Source organism: Megalops cyprinoides, chromosome 7, assembly GCF_013368585.1.
Source record: "Megalops cyprinoides isolate fMegCyp1 chromosome 7, fMegCyp1.pri, whole genome shotgun sequence".
NCBI lineage: Eukaryota > Metazoa > Chordata > Actinopteri > Elopiformes > Megalopidae > Megalops > Megalops cyprinoides.
Window position 1 is genome coordinate 35,805,027 of NC_050589.1, and position 19,912 is coordinate 35,824,938.

A 19,912-nucleotide genomic window follows, 5' to 3' on the forward strand; every position below is an offset into this window, starting at 1 on the left:
GGACTCCCACCTAGTGGAGTTTAAAAAAATAACAATAAATTGCTATTTGAAATCGGTGTGTTACGAGGCCTCTTTCTGTTGACTGTACTGTGTATCCATAGTTTGGCAACCCCATACGTGAACACATTTCTTTCGTTCCCACTGCAGTGCATCCAAATCAGGTAACTAGCTAGTGGAAGATGAGTAAACTGTTGTCTGCCGACGTCGCAAGTACTATTCAATTTATTCTCCATTATATATTTTGATCTATTTATCAAAAATAAAGTGGCGTTGTTTTCACCAAGTGATTCTAGAAATACGCACAAGATATTAAAATAATGTTATATTTGCGCCTGGAAGATTTCAACAATGACCGTTGGCGTTATACTCCCTACGTGCGCGTGCGCTATCCGCCATTGTTTTATTTTGGCGCGCGCATCAACGCAGGCAGGAGGGGAGAGAAGCGCGCAGCTGTGTAGAGAAACAGTGTAGAAGCGGGTTACACAGACCTGAAGCTGTACGGGTGAGTTGATTTCTTATGCATGCCTCACGAAATGATCTATGACGTTTACGTGCAGCATAGGCAAATGCAGAAGAACCTCGATAAGGAAGTGTTAAGAAAGCATTTGATTCCTCTCCCGAAACTTTACATGGAAATTGTTGCAGGACGCGATTTGTTAGAAACAGCGTCGAGATAGCTAGCTGTAGTGGTCAGGGATGGAAGCGAAAAAAGATGGAGGATGACTGACAGTCCGTGGAGCCAATCGTTGTGCGTAGGTAGACTGGATGGAGCAGCGTTTGGCCTGTATTGACCAATCACAGCACATGTAGGAGGAGTGATTTCCTGGAAGAATAATGTCACAGCTGCCATGTGTGTTGTACCACTAGCCACCATATTTACAGCAAGTGCGGCTAGTTGACATGTGTGATGTGAATGAATGGTGATTGTCTGATTTACACGTACATGTTTAGACATTCCTAAAACGCGGGTATAGAAGTAGTGACTGCTAAATTCGCAAGTTTGTTTTTCTTGCGAGCAAAAACGGGGCCCTGAAGCCTCCCTCCTTCGGTGCTCCCCCACCGCTATTATCAAGCTAACCGGCTACGATCTTCAGTGAAAGCCGGGAGTGGAACAGCTGGTTATTTAGCAAGCTCACTTAGCCCGACTACCCGTTTACTTCTAGCTGAATTTAGTTCCTCAGATCAAACTGCTCACCGCTTGTTTATCCTTTTAACCCAGTTGGCTAGTAACATGAACAGAATATGGGGTTGTTGGTAAACGGAGCTTTCGCTTTGGCCTTCTTGTTACTTGCTAGCTACAATCACGGATCACGGTTTTGCTGGCAAGCGTGGCTGTAGCTGTAAATATCCAAGTCGGGGAATCAACAGCTGAACTAGGTTTGGATCTTTTTATGAATTTTTGGATCTGACTGATCCCTTCGATTATGTAGCCAGGTAACTACCTGGCTATCTGATAGGGTATGTGCTTTCGGGTGGCCATGCTTTCTTTCTACCCTGCCCTGTCACATCGACCCATATTGCGCAGCTAGCTAATGGTAGCCTAGCTAAGTGGGCAGATCGCTAACCCAACTGGCTGTAAAGTCATGAAGTCGTGCTTGTTGATGCTCTGCTGCTTGAGGTATCGTTAGCCACCTAGCTACTTCCTGAAAGAGATGCTACGTAGCCGATTTGCAATCCACCTTGCTAGCACGCACCTTAACCAATTTTCTGTTATAACTGGGTAAACAAATAGTTTGATGTCAGCTAAAATACACGATTTCATTTTTTACAAGCAATCGCTTTTCGGTGTCGGTTAGCGAAATGTAAGCGTAACGTTGGGAGGTCAAATGGGAATGTGGCCGCTACCTATCTAGGTAACATTCTCTGAATGGTTATTTTAAATTCAGCTCGCTCCTTCGGTTGCTGAATCGAGGTTGTGATTTTGCGGTCTGAACACAACAAGGTCACCAGGATATTGCTGGGAAGAAGCAACAGGAGCCTAAATTATGACCACCGCTCTGAAACGGTGACAGCAGTAATCAGAGTACCAAAGCATTGCCTCAAAGAAGCGAAAAGCTTAACTTAATGTTCGTCTGGAAAATATAGTATAAAATTTACAAACCACTATTAATGGTTGATAGTTTTGGGTTGTGTAGCTAGCGTAATGTGTAACATTTGTTATTGCCACGACAGATGAGGTAGCTAGCTTGGATTGAAGCACACAGTTTGAGGAGTTGTGTATAGTTGGGAAGAAACACTAGTTACTCATTTAAAAGAAACGGGTGTACTCAAATTGAACATTTTTAGAGCTGATAATCACATGCATAAAAATAAGCAAGACTATTGAAACAAAGTAGCAACTCGAGGAGGAAGTGGGGGGTTGGGGTTTGGAATTGGGAATGTGGAAATGGTCTCACATCGCTTCCCTGGGCCTCTGATTGTCAGCGTATTGTTGGGGACGTGTGGAATGTAGGCATGGACAAGCCGAAGCGCGGTGATCAGGAGAAACGCACGGAGCCCCGGCCACTTTAACACCTTTGGCCTTGGAATTCGAAGCAATGATGCTGAGTAAAGCGTTTTTCTAAGTGATCACTGTACTGAATATATGCTTAGCAGCATAAAACGGGTAATTCTTAAGGTCGTATATACTGGTAAATAAATATATGTATTTTAGGGGGAAAGCAAAGTAACTTGGCTTCAGCGAGGCAGTCGGTGGAGCGATTGAATGCAGTATTCCCGCCTGTGATCCCAGACTTGTACTGCTGCCTGTCCTGAACCACCAACAGTAAGTACAGCACACACACTGAGATTTTCTGATTTGGAAAAGTCATATAGGTAGGCAATTACATCCTGTACACTCTGCAGGATTGTCATTATGAACAGGTTAATATATTTAATAGATGCCCTTTTCTAGTATGATTTACAGGGCTTTTAGGAAAAAAACATGCAATGATATTCGATCTGAAAGAGCTTAAGGGTGGCTCATGTGATTTTCAGTTTTCTGCGTGCAGTATGATCACTAATGCATGTGACCCAGCAACTAATATGTGTAGTATCTTAGAATGGATGTTGGTATATGTGGTTTATTGTTTTCATACCCAAAAGAAAATGTTTGCAGAGGCTGTTGTGTATAGATGCTTCATACACAGCTCAAGATGCGCTTGGTCACGCCTAGGTGTTGTTCACTCATGTTGAATGAAAGGGAACAGTGGAAATTTTGCATCACTTACTGGGGTGTGGGAACCAACAGGTCGTACGTAAAGTACATAAGTAAAAGTGGCTGTTGTTAAAAAGGGGGATGTGAATTTTGAGGAACTATCAGATGACTTCAAGAGTTCATCAGGTCTCATGGGAATTCCCAGACTGGAAATAACCCAAGCATGATTATTGATAGAATGCGCCCTTGTGTGTGATAGGTCCATGTTTGCATCTGCCACAGTCAAAACACTCCTCTAGTGAAAAGTAGGGGATCATGTCAACATTAAAAGTATTTTTAATTATTTATTGTCATTATGTTACCCAGAATTTGCACCTGCACTTGGATTGTCTAAATAGCCTCAACAGAATATAAAAAAGCGTGTAACCTGCACTCCCCAGGTGCTCTCTGGGTTCCCGCCCTCTTCTGTTGAGGAGGTTGTTTTCATTGTTTACAAGGGGTGGGCAGTGGAATTATCTAGGGACTGAGTGTGGCACATGGCAAGATGGCAGCAACACCTGTGCACCTGATATTCAGAGGCCCACCTGCCTTTATTTTTTTCCTGGTACGCTGATTAGCAGCAAACCACCTTTGTAAAGGACCTGTGGCAAAACATATTTTTTGTGAATATTGTCACAAGCTGAGCTCTACGCTGTTTAGATAGGTGTTTGTGACGACGACAGCAGATTGTGTGCCCCCTTCCCCTTTTTTGCATTTTACATTTACAAATATGGCATATTCTCACAATTTCCTGCTCTTTGTTGCTTGCTTGATCTTAACATGGTTGCAATGGTAATTGAAAATATCTGCATCTGGAAAAGTGATGGAAACTGGAAAAAATTCCACTGTCCTTACAAAGTCACAGAGAACTGCCCAAATGTCTTAAAAATGTTTGTTCTCTTTAGTATGTGAAATGCATACATTTTTCTGACTCACTCAATACCTTGATGTCACTTACCAGTGCTGCTCATTTCAGTGTCCTGGTATTGCTAATAAATTGGCTGGCTTCCTGCCTTGTACATTAAGACCAGTGTAAAAAGTCATTGGTGGCTGGTGTTTGTTGCAAAGAGCATCTGCAATTTTGTGTCACCCTGGTCACAAAATATTTTCCAAGTGAAGCATCAGGCATTCCAGTGAAAACTAAACATTGGAAGTCTTACAGTCTGTATCTGTAAAACATTATGGAAAAGTCATGGGAAGTGTAAATCTTATTTGTGTTATGTTAGCAAGAGTGTAAACACTATGCTGCCAGTGTTGTTCTCTTGCAGAGCCTGGCCTGGCTGTGGAGCCTGTTCTGTCCCTTAGCTGTGTCTGCTTAAGTGATGTGTAGCATGTTCTCATGCCACCACTGAACGGATGCCTAATTGATGAATTACTGTGTGTAAGTGTATGTCCGATATTTCAGTGCACTATATACCATCTGCGTGGCACACCAGTGTCAGCATTGCACAAAGTACCTGAGTAACACCATGCGCATGAAGGTGTTATGTATGGTGCTCTGGTTCTATGTATGTGTAACAAACGCCTTATGAAGATACACTTCCAATAAAGTGTGACGGAAATTTTTTAAACACGAAATATGAATCATCATGAAGCGACTGTATTGCCTTGTTAAGCATCAAAGCAAGAAGGGATCCATTATTGTATAGTAATGACTTCCTTTCCTCTTTTGCTGCTATCTTCTTGGGAACAGTAAAATGATTATTACTTTCCTCTTTAATGGTGTTGTCAGTTTCCCTTTGCTCATAATTAAATCCAGATTGATCTGAACTGATTGATGTTGTGTAAAAATCAAGTGTTTAAAGACACTGACTGCTGATTGCACCATAGCTTCTTTTTTTATCAGGTTATCAAGTGCAAGTAACACGTCATTTACAGTCCACTCTCCTGTGGCTAACCAGATGTATCACACTTTGTGTAAGAATGGATTTACTGGGTGTAATACATTTGAGCACTGAGGTACGCATATAAATGTAACTACAAGAAGTGTGAAATGCTAAATACCCTCTAGTGCAATGATTCTACAGGTCTTTTGCCCTCAGGTGTGGAAAATGTGAATAAGCTGAATCAGTTGGCCACCTTTTGCGCTGAAAAGTGATCTGAATGGGAACTGATTATGCTTTACAACCAAAAGAGAGTGAGATTAGCATTATATTGCTCAATTCTTGAAACAAAGGACAGCGAAAAAGGCGTTGGCTGACTTGTTAGTGTGATGGGTGCTCTTTACCTGCACTCTGCCGGGTCAAATGCTTTAAACCTTATGATGAATAAGAATGAGTAGAAAAGAGAAAGTAAATGGCAAAATGACAGTTTAGAGAACATAGCGAACATTTTTGGGGGTAGGTGACATGGAGGGATGTTTAAGTATCCAGGAGAATAATCCGTCCGATGGTAGAAATGAAAAAGTATGATACTACACTGCCAGTGTAAGGAGGCGACTGCTAAGTACTCTGAAAGTCTCTATAAACAGGCCCCTCTTATACGTACTTGTTAGACTTTGACTTGTGCATTGAGGAATGTGGCCCCATGAACCTTTAGCAAAAGTACTATAATTGAAGTGTTCTCTGCAGTAATTTTGAGGAATAAATACTCTGCCGAATGGGCCAAAGACAAAATGCCAGTCCACATAATTCAAGCTGGCAGAGGATTCAGATCTTGTGGATCTTGTGTTTGCTTTATGCCAAAGGGTCAAAAATGTAATCTCTTCTCCTTCGCCACCTCTCAGGCTGTGTCCCTAGAGGGGGGCTGATGCCCCATCGTAATACTCCGGCCTAGAATTTTGGGACAGAATTTATGATTGTTTACTCCATAAATCTGCATCTTTAAAATCCTAGGTGTTCTTCCACAGGCATGACCAAATATTTATAGTATGTGGGATTTTAGCAGAGGAATGAAGGGTGTGATGATCTCTGGACCGTGTATATTTAAGTGATTTAGTATGGTTTCACAGTGTGTCGTAAGTATGTGTTTTTTCATTTGTTTACAGAAGATTGATTTGCACATTTTAAATCATGCAAAAGTTTCATGTATACACAGTTGGCTATGAATGGTTCACGTATATTGGAGGGTAAAAAAGTTGCCCTGTCTTAGGGTTTTCTTTGCTATTTTTTCTTCCCAAGAGCGAGTGCAGGTTTCCCTCCCCTTCCACCAGAGGGCACCCCTCCAACTTGTCTATCGAATTCCTGGTAGCCATGGGAAAGAAGAGCCAGCGTCGCCCAGATGAGGAGCAGTCGTCTTCAGAAGAGGAAGAATATGTGGTGGAGAAGGTGCTGGACCGGAGGATGGTGAAGGGGCGTGTGGAGTACTTCCTCAAGTGGAAAGGCTTTTCAGAGTAAGTGTTTATAATACATGCTCAAGCAGCATCCCCCACAAAGTGCTGTTCGTCTCACTTCTGTACAATCTGTAATGGTGGGGAAATTTCTGATTGTCCACGGCTGTCGCTCTATGGAAAGAACTGCATGTGTGCGTACGATTGTTGTAGGTGGAATAGAAATGGAATGTATTTTAGGATTCCCTTTATGACGTGCAGAGCTCTTCCTTTCCGGACTACACGCGTGTCTGCAATTTGCCCATCATTGGATCAAGTCCAAACCAGTTTCTCAGAACCATCTCCATATGGGTTTATGTCCTTTTACTGCATATATTCAGTAATATTTTTATATTCTCATCTTTTTAACATGCCAGAAAGAGGGGTTTTATGTAGCCTTCTGTATCCATAGAAACCTACTATAAAATGGGAAATAAACGAAGAAGACCAAAGGAAACATAATTATACTGCACCTCATATCTTCCAAGCAGATATCACCGTGAGAGAGATCAAGGGAGACCAGTCTGTCTGAAGTTGACAGCATGACAGTTCTGTGTTATGTCTGTAAAATAGTGTATAATAGCTGTAGACTGCTATATGTGTCACACAAAGTATGCTGTATGAGAACCAACTGGTTTTCATTAAATGTGGCATAGTGATGGAATGAGATGTAAAAATAATTCTGCCATATAAATAAAAGCTGTTCTGCTTTTTGATGACTTGTTCCCTTGCAACATGTTGCCAGACTGTTGGCTGGCAGGTGCATTTATCCTTGACTCATTTTTGCATATCCATGTATGCAGCTGCATATAACAGTAGATTCAGGTAGAGAGAGAGTTTGGTGCTTCACAAGCCCTGAAATGGGTGGATACATCGTGTGCTGTCAGTGGCGCACTGATCTGAACCAATTGATGCTTTGCAAATGGAGGGTGACATCCTTTGATTGGGTCACACCAGCCAGGACCTGAAAGCACACGGTAGCTCCACCCATTATGGAGGTTTGCGAGGCCCATCCGAACTCTCTGGTCCAACTGGGCTGTTCAGCTTAGCCAAAGCTGTTACTTTGTAGCTGCAAGGGTAGATCGTTACGGCTGTGCCTCTGTTTGTCACAGGAAACACAACACGTGGGAGCCAGAGAAAAACCTGGACTGCCCCGAGCTCATTGCAGAGTTCATGAAGACCTACAAGAAGGGCAGCAGCGGGGGAAGCACCCCCGGCACAGGCGGGGCTCGGGCCGCCAGCATGGGCTCCTCAGGGGGGCGCTCCAAGGACAGCAGCAGCACCAAGAGGAAAAACTCCACCGAGGAAGAGGAGGAAGAGGGGGGCAGCAAGCCCAAGAGGAAGAAGGAGGTGGGTGTTGAACGCATGCATCTGTCAGGACTGTCTAATTTGTGGTTGAAACTGAAAACAAATTTGTGATATTTATTAATATTGTGGCACGTGTTTTTTGGATGGGTGAGGGGTTTCATGTATTTTATAACATGATGCATCTGGGTATTTTTCACGGTGTGTTACAGTTTGAAGCAGTACTGATTGAGTAAAGGATAAATAAATGAGTCTTATGGTGAAACGTGTACCTTACTGCCACATGGTTTGCAACTGCTGTGTTCAGGCTGTTGGTGTGCAGAGGAGGTTACTGTAGGTGAGCCATTTTGTCCTTTCCTTGCAGGACGACATCCTGATCGCACGGGGCTTCGAGCGGGGGCTGGAGCCTGAGAAGATCATCGGGGCCACAGACTCCTGTGGTGACCTCATGTTCCTCATGAAATGGTGAGCCCTCACTGGTCAGAAACCAAAGCTCCCTCTTCCGTGCAGTAGCTAGCACTTCCCTTCGTGTTTGTGAATCACTGTTCTGCATGAGATGTAGTATTAAGAGTGGAAGCAGATTTGGTTAATGGCTTATCATTTATCACCTTCCCCCCATGACGACAGTGTAGAGCTGTGCTTCTACCAACCCGCGTTTGCTATGGGTCAGCTGTACTTTTGGTGAGCCAGAGACGTTTCCATTGACCTTAGGTCAGCTATGATTGGGATGAGCTGGAGGATGTTCTGCCCTGAATTGACTTGGGCTGAAAGTATGTTAGCTATCCCAATTAGTGGGTTGGCCTTGAGCCCAGGTGAGAAACCAAAGTGGTGTATGTATCCTTTGCCAAATAATTTACCCAAAATGTAATTTGTCTTAATGGACAAATGACATTTTGGGTATGCAGTTGCTTAGGCCAGTGCCTTTCCCTCAAACTCCAAAATCAACTGGCCAATAGCTTTTTGGATGTAAGGACACAGAGTCTATCATTACAACCATCTTTTCCCCTCAAGAGATGGACTCTCAATCCTCAATCCTACTTTCAATCACCCAACTACACCTTGTCATTCAAACAGTCCTTCTACAATCCTTTACAAGCTTTATGCTGGATAATCTGCATCTTTTGAAGCAGTCCCTCTGGCTTCTCTATAACAGGAATGTCAAAAGCTCATGCATCTGCATCTCTTCCCCTAGAAAGTATAAGTGATGACATGTGTTCATCTACCAGCAAATGTCACGTAGCAAATGTCAGGTGCAGGCAGTAGCAGGAAAGTCTGCTCTGAAGATGTTCAGGGGTCAACAGTGTTTGCGTATTCATGTGAAATTCCCACCAGCTGAAATGCAGACCAACATTCGGGTTGACATGAAAGCTTAAAGGCATGCAGTTCACTTTGCACGTATTAGCAGAAACCGGGTTCGATTGACCCATCAGCCAGCCAGCCCATATTGGGTAATTAAACTCTTCCCTTTGTGTCCACTCCCTGCAGGAAGGACTCTGATGAGGCAGACCTGGTGCTGGCGAAGGAGGCCAATCAGAAGTGTCCACAGATTGTCATCGCCTTCTACGAGGAGCGCCTTACCTGGCATGAAGACGGGGACAAGAAGGAGAAAGGCGCTGTGAGCATGTGAGCCGTGACGAGCTGCAGGGGGCGGGTGGCAGGAGCAGCGCGAGAGGAAACCCGTTCGAACATCCCGTCTGCGGGCCCCGAACCCTGGAGACGACCGCTGACACCTTCACCTCCCGCTCCCCTCCCGCTCCTTGAGTGACTAGACCATTTTAAAGTACACAAACCAACCAACCAACCAAGAATGGAGGGCGTGGCCTGCTTCATGACACCTCCCTTCACCCACCCCTTTCCCCCAACTACCATGTACAGCCAAAACTCAATGATTACCATCCAGGGTCATTGTTACGGAAAAACTGAAGAGGAAAATGGAAAACGAAACAGAGAGACATGGGGATGGGAGCTGGTTTGCTTTGAACAGTTTGGGGGGGCTTTTTTTTAATCCTGGTTTGTCTACTGTGCTTTTGTGATCTCTGGAAAAAAAAAAAAAGCTGTTAATGTGGGATGAGACGATCCAGTTAGTTTTAGTTCATGAATGTCTTGAAAGCTTGTCTTCAGTGTGAATGGGTGTAGAACAGGGGTTACCAAACTCGGTCCTGGTGCCTCCCCATATATGCTGATTTGTGTTCCAGCTGGTCTCTCTGTCAGTTGTCTCTCTTTGGAAATGTCTTTCACTGCTGTTTTGTGTTGTTTTTTCACCTCAAACATATTTTAACCAAATGCAGGCTTGACACACTGCCAGTTACTTTGGCTGTAAGCTAATTTTCCACAATTGGGTGTTTACCGTCTGTGACCAGGTGTCCGCACTTCCAGTATTTAGGACACCAGTGTGATTTCGCTTGTCATTCAATCAATTAATTTATTGGGCAAATGTAGCCTTTTTTCTGAAGGCTGTGTTTGCCACATAGCAGATTACAGACTGTAATGGATTGGTGGCATGAGCGTTGATGGGACTGATCAACAAGTCCTTGAATTAACACAGGCTATTCATTCTTTGTGGGGCACATATCTATTTCTAATATTATGTGGCCTTATAAGGCAGATTGTTGTCAAGTGTCTAACTCGGATTGGTTTAGTAATTGCTCTGTACACCTAGCATACTGTATTTACTGTTGGACCAATATGCAGCATATGCACAGAGGCCCCAGGAATGAGTTTGTGAAGCCCTGGTGTAGAGATTGTAGGCAAGTGTGTGGGGGAGTCTGAAACATTCTCCCAGTGCAGGCGGCCATACTGTGGTGTGACCTGAGAGTGGTCACCACTGAAAGTTAGCATGGGCGTTTCCTCTTAAGCTACCAATCCATGAGCGAGGCCCATGGTGCACTGGCTTTAGTGTTGATGGCCTTGGGTTGTAGCTGGGTGGCCAATGTGTGCAAGTTAGAAGGACGCATTAAAACTGACCATCTTGTGGAGGGCAACAGGGTCCATAATTACACAATCGGCAATCATTCTTCATCCATTTCTCTGGTTGAAGATCGCCAGATTCTACATGGAGGAAAAATATTGACCATAGCAGCAAGACCAGTTTCTCATAAATTCACTTTTCACTTTGTTTTCCATTACGTGTTTGTTTTGATGTGCCCCTTTTCGCCTTGGAAGGGCACAAAAAACATTCCAAATGTGACAATTTGACCTGTTAGAGCACTAGCTGAACCCATTTGTGTGTTCTGAGAACGACCTGGTCGCGTTCTGTTCCAGTAAGGTGTGGGAGTAAAGCAGTACTTGGGTATTTGGCTGCTTGGATCTGCATGTTCTGACTCTGAAATGAAGTTTACGAGACCTCGGCTGCTCTCTTCGTCCAGGAGGATTTGAGGTCAACGGGGGTCAGAGCTCTTAATGGCACTGTTTGTGTTGTAGACCAACACAGTTTTTTATTCTGGAAAAAGAGGCAAATGCAACATAAATCTTCACTGAGCTAGAAAAAAAAAAGATTACCTGTGTTAACGAGTGCGGTTATTTTTATGAGAACGCTGCTGAACTGGTTCTTTTCTGAACATGTGAACACGGTTGTATTTTAAAGGTAAGAAACAATGTGTCAGTTTTAATTCCAGTTTTATTGCAAATGTTGGCTTTTGATGCAGACTGTGGCTCTCATACTGCTGTGGCTCTGAATGTGTAAATATCCAGATTTTCAGATATTACTTATCTGCATGTGGAAAAAGAGACAAACGACTCTCCCATTTGAACGTCATGCTAAAATCACTGTAGATTGAGCTTCATGTTAACAAAATCAGGGTAGACTGTTTTGTTTTTCAAATTATAACTTTGACAATCAGCAGATTTCTCATACGTGTGAAACCACGGGATGGACGGGGAGGTGGGGTGTCTATAGAATTGCTAATTGCAGCAGTTACCTGAAGCTCAATGGCAGTGTGGTTCGGGTACAGGGTGCCCACAGTCCATGAAATTCTTTAGAAAGATTTTCATCCTGGAAAGTCATGAAAATGGGTTAAATACTCTACTTTCCTGAAAATCATTAAAATTGCCCAGATCAAAACAAAGGAAGCAAAATGTCCTAGCCCTTATGATAAGCCTGCCACCAAAAATCATTGTGGACTCCTGCCAAGAGAATGTGCGTAACGTATAAATCTGACAGATGCAACGTAGGCTGTATGTTATGCGTCTCAAGTATTTCCCCCTGCAGGTTCATCTCCAGGGTGGCACAGTTTCACAAGAGGATGCTAATTGCATCAACAAAACAATACCTAAACAAAACATCTGTTCATGAAGTACAGTATTTGAACTAAAAATCTTATTTGGGTGGGAGCCCTGACCTAGGATGGAATTTTGCTGAATGAACACAGCATGCATTGAATTTTTTTACGTGTTTTTGATCTTGGAAAAATGGTTCTTGTGACCTTCTGATATGGTTAGACCCCCCAAATGTGGCCCTAGTTTTGGCTGGCATGAGTATGGCTGATGTCAGATGAGCACATGGGTCTGCCACAAAACTGACATCACCTTCAGGGATGGTCAGGATATCAGTGTGGTTAGTGTCCTTGGCTCTGGCCTTTGGGTCTTCAACTGATTGAAGTAATCATATTTTTTGGTGTGGCATGGCAGCTTCACCCAATCTGAGGGCCTCATTGACCTATCGCTGTTCACCATGACAAAAACCACAGGTGACCGGAATGAAGCCTTGCTGAAGGAGGATGCAGGGTTCCCCACAAGCTCTCCACACTGGCAGGAGGCCTACTCTGTCTACAGGTGGTACGGTCACACCCCTTTTCCACTATAGAGCTGGAACCAGGCTTGCACAAGCTGGAAGCAGTGGCTGACTCAGGACAGCACGCTTGGTTTTCCGCTGCATTCCACTGATCTTTCACACTGCTGCAAGCAGCGTTAGGCAGTTTTCCAACTGCCCATGGTGACTTTGCAGGTATTCCATATAATGGGTTGAACCTACAGGACTTAATGTAAAAGAATGGAAACTTAACCAAAACCTGGACTAAGCAGGAACTGAACAACTTGGTTCTAGCTCCATTGAGGAAAAGTGGTACCATTTCACCCTCTACACCAAAGTTCTACCCCCAGCTGAAATGTGAATTGAAATTCTGGTCAGGTTTCCAGTACAGATGTATTTCTCCAGTTGTTGTTGACACCTGCTTTGTCTCAACATTGTTGCCGGTCAAATACTGTATGTTGTGAAGGCCCAGCCTCTGTTCCAGAGTGACTGAATTCCCTGCGGACTGCAGCTGACACTCGTCTTTGTTTGAGCGTGGGGCTGCAACAAACTGCTTTCATCCGGCTCAAGTCAGTAACATATATTGGAAATGGAATAATGGAATAACATAAAAACGGATCCCCCTTCCCCACCTGCAAAATATCCCCTTGCAGATTGTCATTGCAGTCTCTCTCCAAGGCATATGTGACAGGGTTGTAGGAACTTTCAGTGTTGATTTGTGAAACCAGGTACCAACTAATTTGTGACCTGAGTATTAACCTCTCCCTTTTTTTAATGTTCTACACACACCCCCTCCCATCACCCTCAACACCTCTAATATACATGTACTTTTTTTTAAACTCATTTTTATCCAATCTGAGTGTTTTCAAGATGTGCTGCGATCAGTGTATGTTACAATGTTGTTGAAAGTGCTCTGCACTTTCGATTTTGTATGTCTTGTATCAAATTGTAGTAAACCTAGTTTTCAACATTCTAAGAGCTTGTTTTTTCTTTAATCTGTTAAACCCTTAAGAGCCTATGTCTTTCTCAGAGTAGCCTATCTGACTGCTGTTAGGTGTTAATAACTGTGGCTGTCAGTAATTGCCCAATTTAGATATCTACAGTTGACTTTGTGATTGCATATATATACTGAGCCAGTGAAGACCATGGTCCTCCAGGTACACTGCACGCTTATTTTTAATTCTGAGCTTGTAATTCGGCTTTATTATGGTGTTAATACCTGTTTTTGACATGAATACAGACATATGTTTGTCCCTTGTGATGTAGCTTACTAGCATGGTTGGTGTGTTTGTGAAAGATGAACTTGTGTATTGTCACTTTCCCCCCCTAAAATTGCTTCCTATAAAAGTAGCAGTCCACAACCAAGAAATATACATAGCAGAGAGCTTGTCTTAAGCTGACAGTCCTGAAACATTCATGATCCTTTTGTCAGTTGTAGCATTACAGTACCTGCTGTACTTTTCACTCTAGCTTCACAGAGTCAGATGAGCTAGTTCAGTCAAATGATTTATGGCACAGAACATCAATGAAGTTAAACTGATCAACATTCTCCAGCTTTAACAGCAATACATTAACAAAACATGGAACAGTCCTTTAATAATCTTTTTGTGAGCATATATTCACTTCATCAGTCTCAAAGCAGATAAGTGACAGGTAGTGTCAAACTCAGATCATTATTCAATCATGTCAAATTGGATTAATGAGCAGTTGGAGCAAAAACCTACAGTACATACACAGAGAGCCTGCCAGGGCCAGGGTGGAAAACCACTGGCTTAATCACAAGTGATTGGAATTTCAGATCATATTTAAAGTGTGGTTACAGTCTGAAACCAAATCTGAACCTTGTTGATTTCCACAATGAACACTGCATGCTGTCTTTGGTATTTCTAAAATATGTTCCCTTGTTTTAAATGTTGCTGAGGAAATAACTGCTCAATATATGAGTATTGAGAATGCAAGAAGTCCATGGTTATTGTAATATGCAGTACTCCCATATAACCAGCAGAGGGAGTCCGTGTTCTGGTAAGGTGAAAAACACACACATTTTATGAACCAAGTCCCTAGAAGCACCAGACCATAATTTTTCAGAACTGGTTTTATAATTCTAATCTCAACTTGTGCAATATATAGATCTCAAACCCACCCTTGGGAACTTGTATGTCCATGGCTTTTTCATTCTCCTGGTTGCCTGATAGATTGTTGAAAAAGTAATCCTACGTACTTTTTTCCAATATTCGAAAGTAAGGTGCTTTAAAAGGGAGCACTGAAATAAGAGGTAGACAAGTCAGCAGACCCTAATGGTAAAAGCCCAATAGTGCTTAAATTAATGAACGATTATTTACAAACATTATAAGAATCGCATCTTTGTGTGATCTTGAAAGTGGAGAAATTCATGATGACTGGAAACTGGAAAGGCTGTGTGATACAATCCCCTTTATCAAACATCTGTGTTAATTAAGGAAACTACAGGCCTCGCTCTTGGGTGTAACAGCCTCACCGGCAACCTTCTAGTAAGAAGTTGGTCCACAGTGCCACATGGCTGTCGCCATCTCCCCTTGTTTAATGTGAGCTATCAACATCCCAACCAAAAGAGAAATTTCCTTGCTGCTGAACGATAGGTGCATATAGTCAAAATCCATCCTGTCTTTTTTTTCCCTTGCGATAAACCTGTCCATCCCAGCTTTTTCCTAATGGTGTTCAGAGTTTAATCTTAAACATTTTAACTTGGCGAGGAAGCTGGCTGATGCATCACACAAAGTAACAGAACAGAAGGAATAAACTCATTTAAAAAAATTATTTTAAAAAGCAAAGCAAAGAAACCCAGCCTCAAGCTGCTCATAGAAGTGTGCCCCCAGCATCAGCCACACACACTTGTATTTAATGCATCTTTGATTAGGCAGGTGTGGCCCATAGCCAATGACTGGCTTTACATGCACATTAGTCACAATGACAAACAGGTAATCACATGCAATCATTGGATGCAATTGATGAAATGTGATCTGCTATTGGTAGGCTTGAATTGGATTAGAAGACAAAGGGCCCTTAAACATTTAACATTTTAACAATTGATCGCAAACTGACAGGTAACAACATTCAGTATAGGGGACAGGTGAAGGCCTCCTTCACAAACTCATTTATGTTATAGTTCACAGTTGTGTCCACCGGCTTGCTATCAAATCCTGTTCTGGCGGTAGTTTCGATGATGGGTTTTAACTTCAGTGTTAGCTGAAGCGTGCTATACTGTGCCATAATTTGAGCAATCTAGCCTTGTTCTCTAGTTGGGTAGCAACCAACAATACTGTCAACAAACCTTGTTGGATGGCAGCAACTGAAACATTGTGGCTTGCTAGATCCGTTTCTTTATTCAGTCATTTGGCAGATAGTCTTATCCAGACTTGCAAGGCCGTCAAGTGCACATCACAGGGGTAACAACATCATAAGTGCAGAGTTAGAATTGCAGTAAATAAGCATCTTAGAGCGTTGTGTGGTGGGGACATAGAACTAAAATGCAGCATGCTAGCAAAAAAACCCCTGCAAAATCAGGATTTACTTTCCCTTAAAGTATTTGTAGCTGTATGAGCTGGAAATGATTTTTGCCAGCTCGGAAACATGTTGCAGACGTACAGTGTGGACAGAGGCTTGCTGTGTCTCCCGTTGCTCCTCTCTGGGTGTTTCTAATGAGCTGCGCTGGTAAGAGAATCGCTGTAATCGATCACATCTCCATTTCTCACTCGTGGTTGTGACCTTAACGCGCCGTCAATCACAGACTGGTCCTGGCAGCATTTTCACGTCAGGCAGTGTTAATGCTGTGAATTATGGGAGCATTCCAGGAATATTCAGACCTTATCAGGCCCACTAGAAGACAGATCCTTTGGTAAATAGGCACCTAGGGTTGTTCTCTGACAAAATAAAACTCGAGGAAAGTGGTTGGACATACCAAACGTTTATAAATCTGATTTGTACAGCTGTCGGCTCGGTGTGTTTTCAGTACATGTGACTGAGTGGTCTCCCTGGATTTGGTTGTTTTAAAATGCTTTCTTCCAGAGACGGTAACATTAAATTTATGCTGCAATTAGATATATGTGTAGAGAGATAATTGTGTGGTTAATAGCTACGTGTTTGTCAGTGAACAGGCTGAAAGATTTTTCAAAATCTTGGTCCTGTGTCTCTGCTTGTTATTTACAGGAGCAATTGCAGGACACCCCATGAGAGACGCGTGGATGCTTCCCACTTTCGAGAGCCATTAATGGAGAAAGTTCTCTACTGTTCTGCAGTTAAAGTCAGTCATTAGCAGGAGGTGCCAGGTCAGTAAATCACCCCTCCCCCGTTCCTCTTGTGTACACACTGAAAGAGCCTATCTGTTTCTGTTAAACCTCTGCACACTGCTCTTTGATCAGCTGTGCCAATTACAACATAGTCCGGTGCCCCGGGAGTCAGACATGCTAGCTGTGGGAGCTAGGCCAATACCTGAGACACAGTCCCTGAGGCTTAACCAGACGAATCGTTACATTCATTTACAGCCTTATGTGTGAACATTTTATTTGAGCGCCTAAGACCTGTCCATGCTGTCAAGCCGGAATAGCATTTGATCAGTCTCAGTGACGTACACTTCTGTACCAGACACCATACCATGGATGTCCTTCGATGACAATGATCAAAAGGTGTTCTGACTTGCTGTGTCGTTATGAATATGCGTGAATAGGCATGGCAAAAGACGTAACACCCGTACACCAGGCAGTACACCGGTGCAGAGAGCACTTTGACTTCCTCTTATGCGATGGAATATCCCAGAAATGCGAGTGCAATAGAAGGAGTTCAGGGCTGACAGTCTCCTGTGTAACAGCCTCTGACAATGCATTAACTTTTACATACACATAGTGGCAAGAATGCTGCAAAGGGTTCATCCTTTCCCAGTCTTCCTCCTCCTCCTCCTCCTCCTCCTCCTCATCATCATCATCATCATCATCATCATCATCATCATCCTCCTTGGCAGCCGATAGGAAGTGCTCCCCCTCCAGCAGCCTCTCCCCTTCTCTCACCAGTGCAGACAGTTTTAAATCATTAAGCGCTTTTCTGAAAAAGCCCTTTCACCGCGCTGCCAGCCTTGGACCTTTCCAATAAACGCCGTGATACACAAACATTCCCAGGCGCCAAAAACAACCCAGTAACTCACTGCAGATGGAGGGACCTGACGTGTTTGTTTTCCAGACTATGAGTTAATGCCTGCCACTGACCCCAGACCAGTGCGTCTCACAAGCCACTAAGGAAACCGATATGCCCAACCATGTCTTTTATGCAAGCCAAGGTCCCGTGGGGGCATTTTGGGTTTTTTTTCAGTCACTACAAGAGACCCATCGTCTTGAAGAGATCAGAAGAGGAATCACTGGCCGTCTTGTTCATTCTTGTCTTTCACAGTGGCCACCCTAAAACAGAAGGTTAAGCTGCGTGAGTCCCATACTGATTTTTAGTAAAGGATGCCTGGTTAAGCTTGGGATAAAAACAAGTAAAGCGATGTCACCGTTGGTCCCATAGCAATACTGTTCAGTCACTTGTGTGTCTACTTCTCTTCTCTCTTTTAGCTACTCTCCCCACTGTTCGAAATAACTAAAATGGACACGTCCACTTGTCAGTAACCAGAATATGCCTGAGAGGGGCAGATAGGAGTTGAGGTAAGCAAAAAAAAGCAGTTCACCCTGTTCACTCTTTCTCTCTCTTGCTCTCTACCCTCCCCTGGTTCATGGCTGCGTGGCTACCTATGAGTGGCGGTGGAATTTTCCAGGGAAAAAAAACCTGCTACACTCCAAATGGAACGCAAAGGTCACCAGTAAATTTCCAGCCTTCAGAACTATGAAGCCCAACACTGGGAGCGAATGAGGTGGTGGTAAAGTGGAGGGAGGGAGGGGGGGGTATTTTACACGCAGACGAGTGAGGGCCACGATTCCCGTGAGGAGCGCCCCGTGCTGGATGCGTGTGGCATGAGCCGCGGGCCGTGTGTCTCAAACAAAGGAGTGACACGCGCACACATGTGACAGCACAGAGCAGTGGTTCAGGATAGTTTGTGGTTAGGCCCGCCAAACAAATGAGCCTCCAAGCCTTGATGAATTTCCCCTCACACTGCCTGTGTTCGATGCACACACACCAGCGAGGCTTCTGGTGTCTGCAGACGGAGCTCTGGGAGCCTGGGTATCACAAACACGGCCCCATTGCTACAACATGCTGCACAAATTGGTTCCAGAGGGCATTGCTAGTGGCTAGGCCTGCTTGTCTTGCAGCACACAAACAGAGAGATGAGTGTCGAGGGGGGCTTCTGTGCATCTGTGGTAGATAGTCAAGGGAGGTATTGGAGCAGTGGGCTTGATCAATGTCACACATCTCTAAGAGTCTTTAAAGCGCGTACACACACACACAGTTGGCCACCTCTGGTCTCCTCCCTGCTCTCACTGTCTGTCTTGACGTTGCCACAGCAACCGTGGGCCAGGTGGGGAGGCGTGGCATGAGTGGGTGTGTGAGTCATCAGCTACCTGAAATCAGAAGTGCACTCCATTCCAATGCCAATATAAAGCTACTTTGAAATATAATGTACACATGAATTAGCTCTGCCAGAGAAGCCCAGGACATGCTCAAATCCAACTCTGTCTGCTGGGGAATTCTTTAGTTTCTTTTATCAGTGCCAACTTCAGTTTCCTTATCTGTTGTAAGACAGGCTGTCTTTTGCTTCTCTTGAAATGAATGACGACATTAGCTTTTTCTGGAAATGCCCCTCTTTATACCAATGTGAAATGTATTCAGTCTATGCCTTCTGGGGTCAAGAAGGCCTCATTAAAACGCTATGGCCTGATTACATTTGCCTATGCAATTTTATGTTTCGCAGCTTTTAAATTAGGTCACACACATAAGGGGTTTATTGCTAAAACAGAGCTATCTCCAAGATCAAAGTCATTTGGAATGACCTCTCTGGCATGCTGGGAGTGTTTGCACAGAGGTGGTGTGACACAGAAGAGCGCAGCGTGACTGCGGAGGAGAGCATGGCGGCCTTTTGCAAGGCTGGCTGCCCGTCCACGCTCCGGTGATGTTGAGCCGGCGCCGCCTTCGACTCTGGCTGCTGGCAAACAGGACGTGCAAGACAGTGTTTGGAGACAAAGCTTCCGCATTCTCCTGGCCTCCTTCTCACCCCCTCCACAGAGGCAGCAGAGCTCAGGGCAGTGCTGGCCCTCCCTCCCTCCCTCTCCTCGTCTCTCCTCTCCTCTGCTGGCCGCGGGGAAGAGTTATGGCCGCCATAAAAGCTGGATAATGCATTGTTAACTAATTCTGTCTGCTCAGAGCTGATATATCCTTTGCTCTAAATCTCTTTGCCTGCAATAAAATGCAAATGCTAATG

The 19,912-nt window shown here is 43.9% G+C and overlaps 1 protein-coding gene across 4 annotated transcripts; it reads left to right on the forward strand.

The window, feature by feature from the left end:
- Nucleotides 1–274: 274 nt before the first annotated feature.
- On the forward strand, nucleotides 275–13,429 carry LOC118780136 (chromobox protein homolog 5-like). Of its 4 annotated transcripts, none has more exons than XM_036532459.1 (6): nucleotides 275–502; nucleotides 2,654–2,764; nucleotides 6,295–6,506; nucleotides 7,595–7,832; nucleotides 8,152–8,252; nucleotides 9,273–13,429. In XM_036532459.1, the coding sequence occupies exons 3-6, from the start codon at nucleotides 6,367–6,369 to the stop codon at nucleotides 9,412–9,414; spliced, it is 621 nt and encodes a 206-aa protein (XP_036388352.1). In that variant the 5' UTR covers nucleotides 275–502; nucleotides 2,654–2,764; nucleotides 6,295–6,366; the 3' UTR covers nucleotides 9,415–13,429. The 4 variants fall into 4 exon arrangements, with proteins under 4 accessions (XP_036388352.1, XP_036388355.1, XP_036388353.1 ...); XM_036532460.1 differs by lacking the exon at nucleotides 275–502 and adding an exon at nucleotides 788–1,377; XM_036532461.1 differs by lacking the exon at nucleotides 275–502 and adding an exon at nucleotides 2,128–2,547.
- The last annotated feature ends 6,483 nt before the right edge of the window (nucleotides 13,430–19,912 follow it).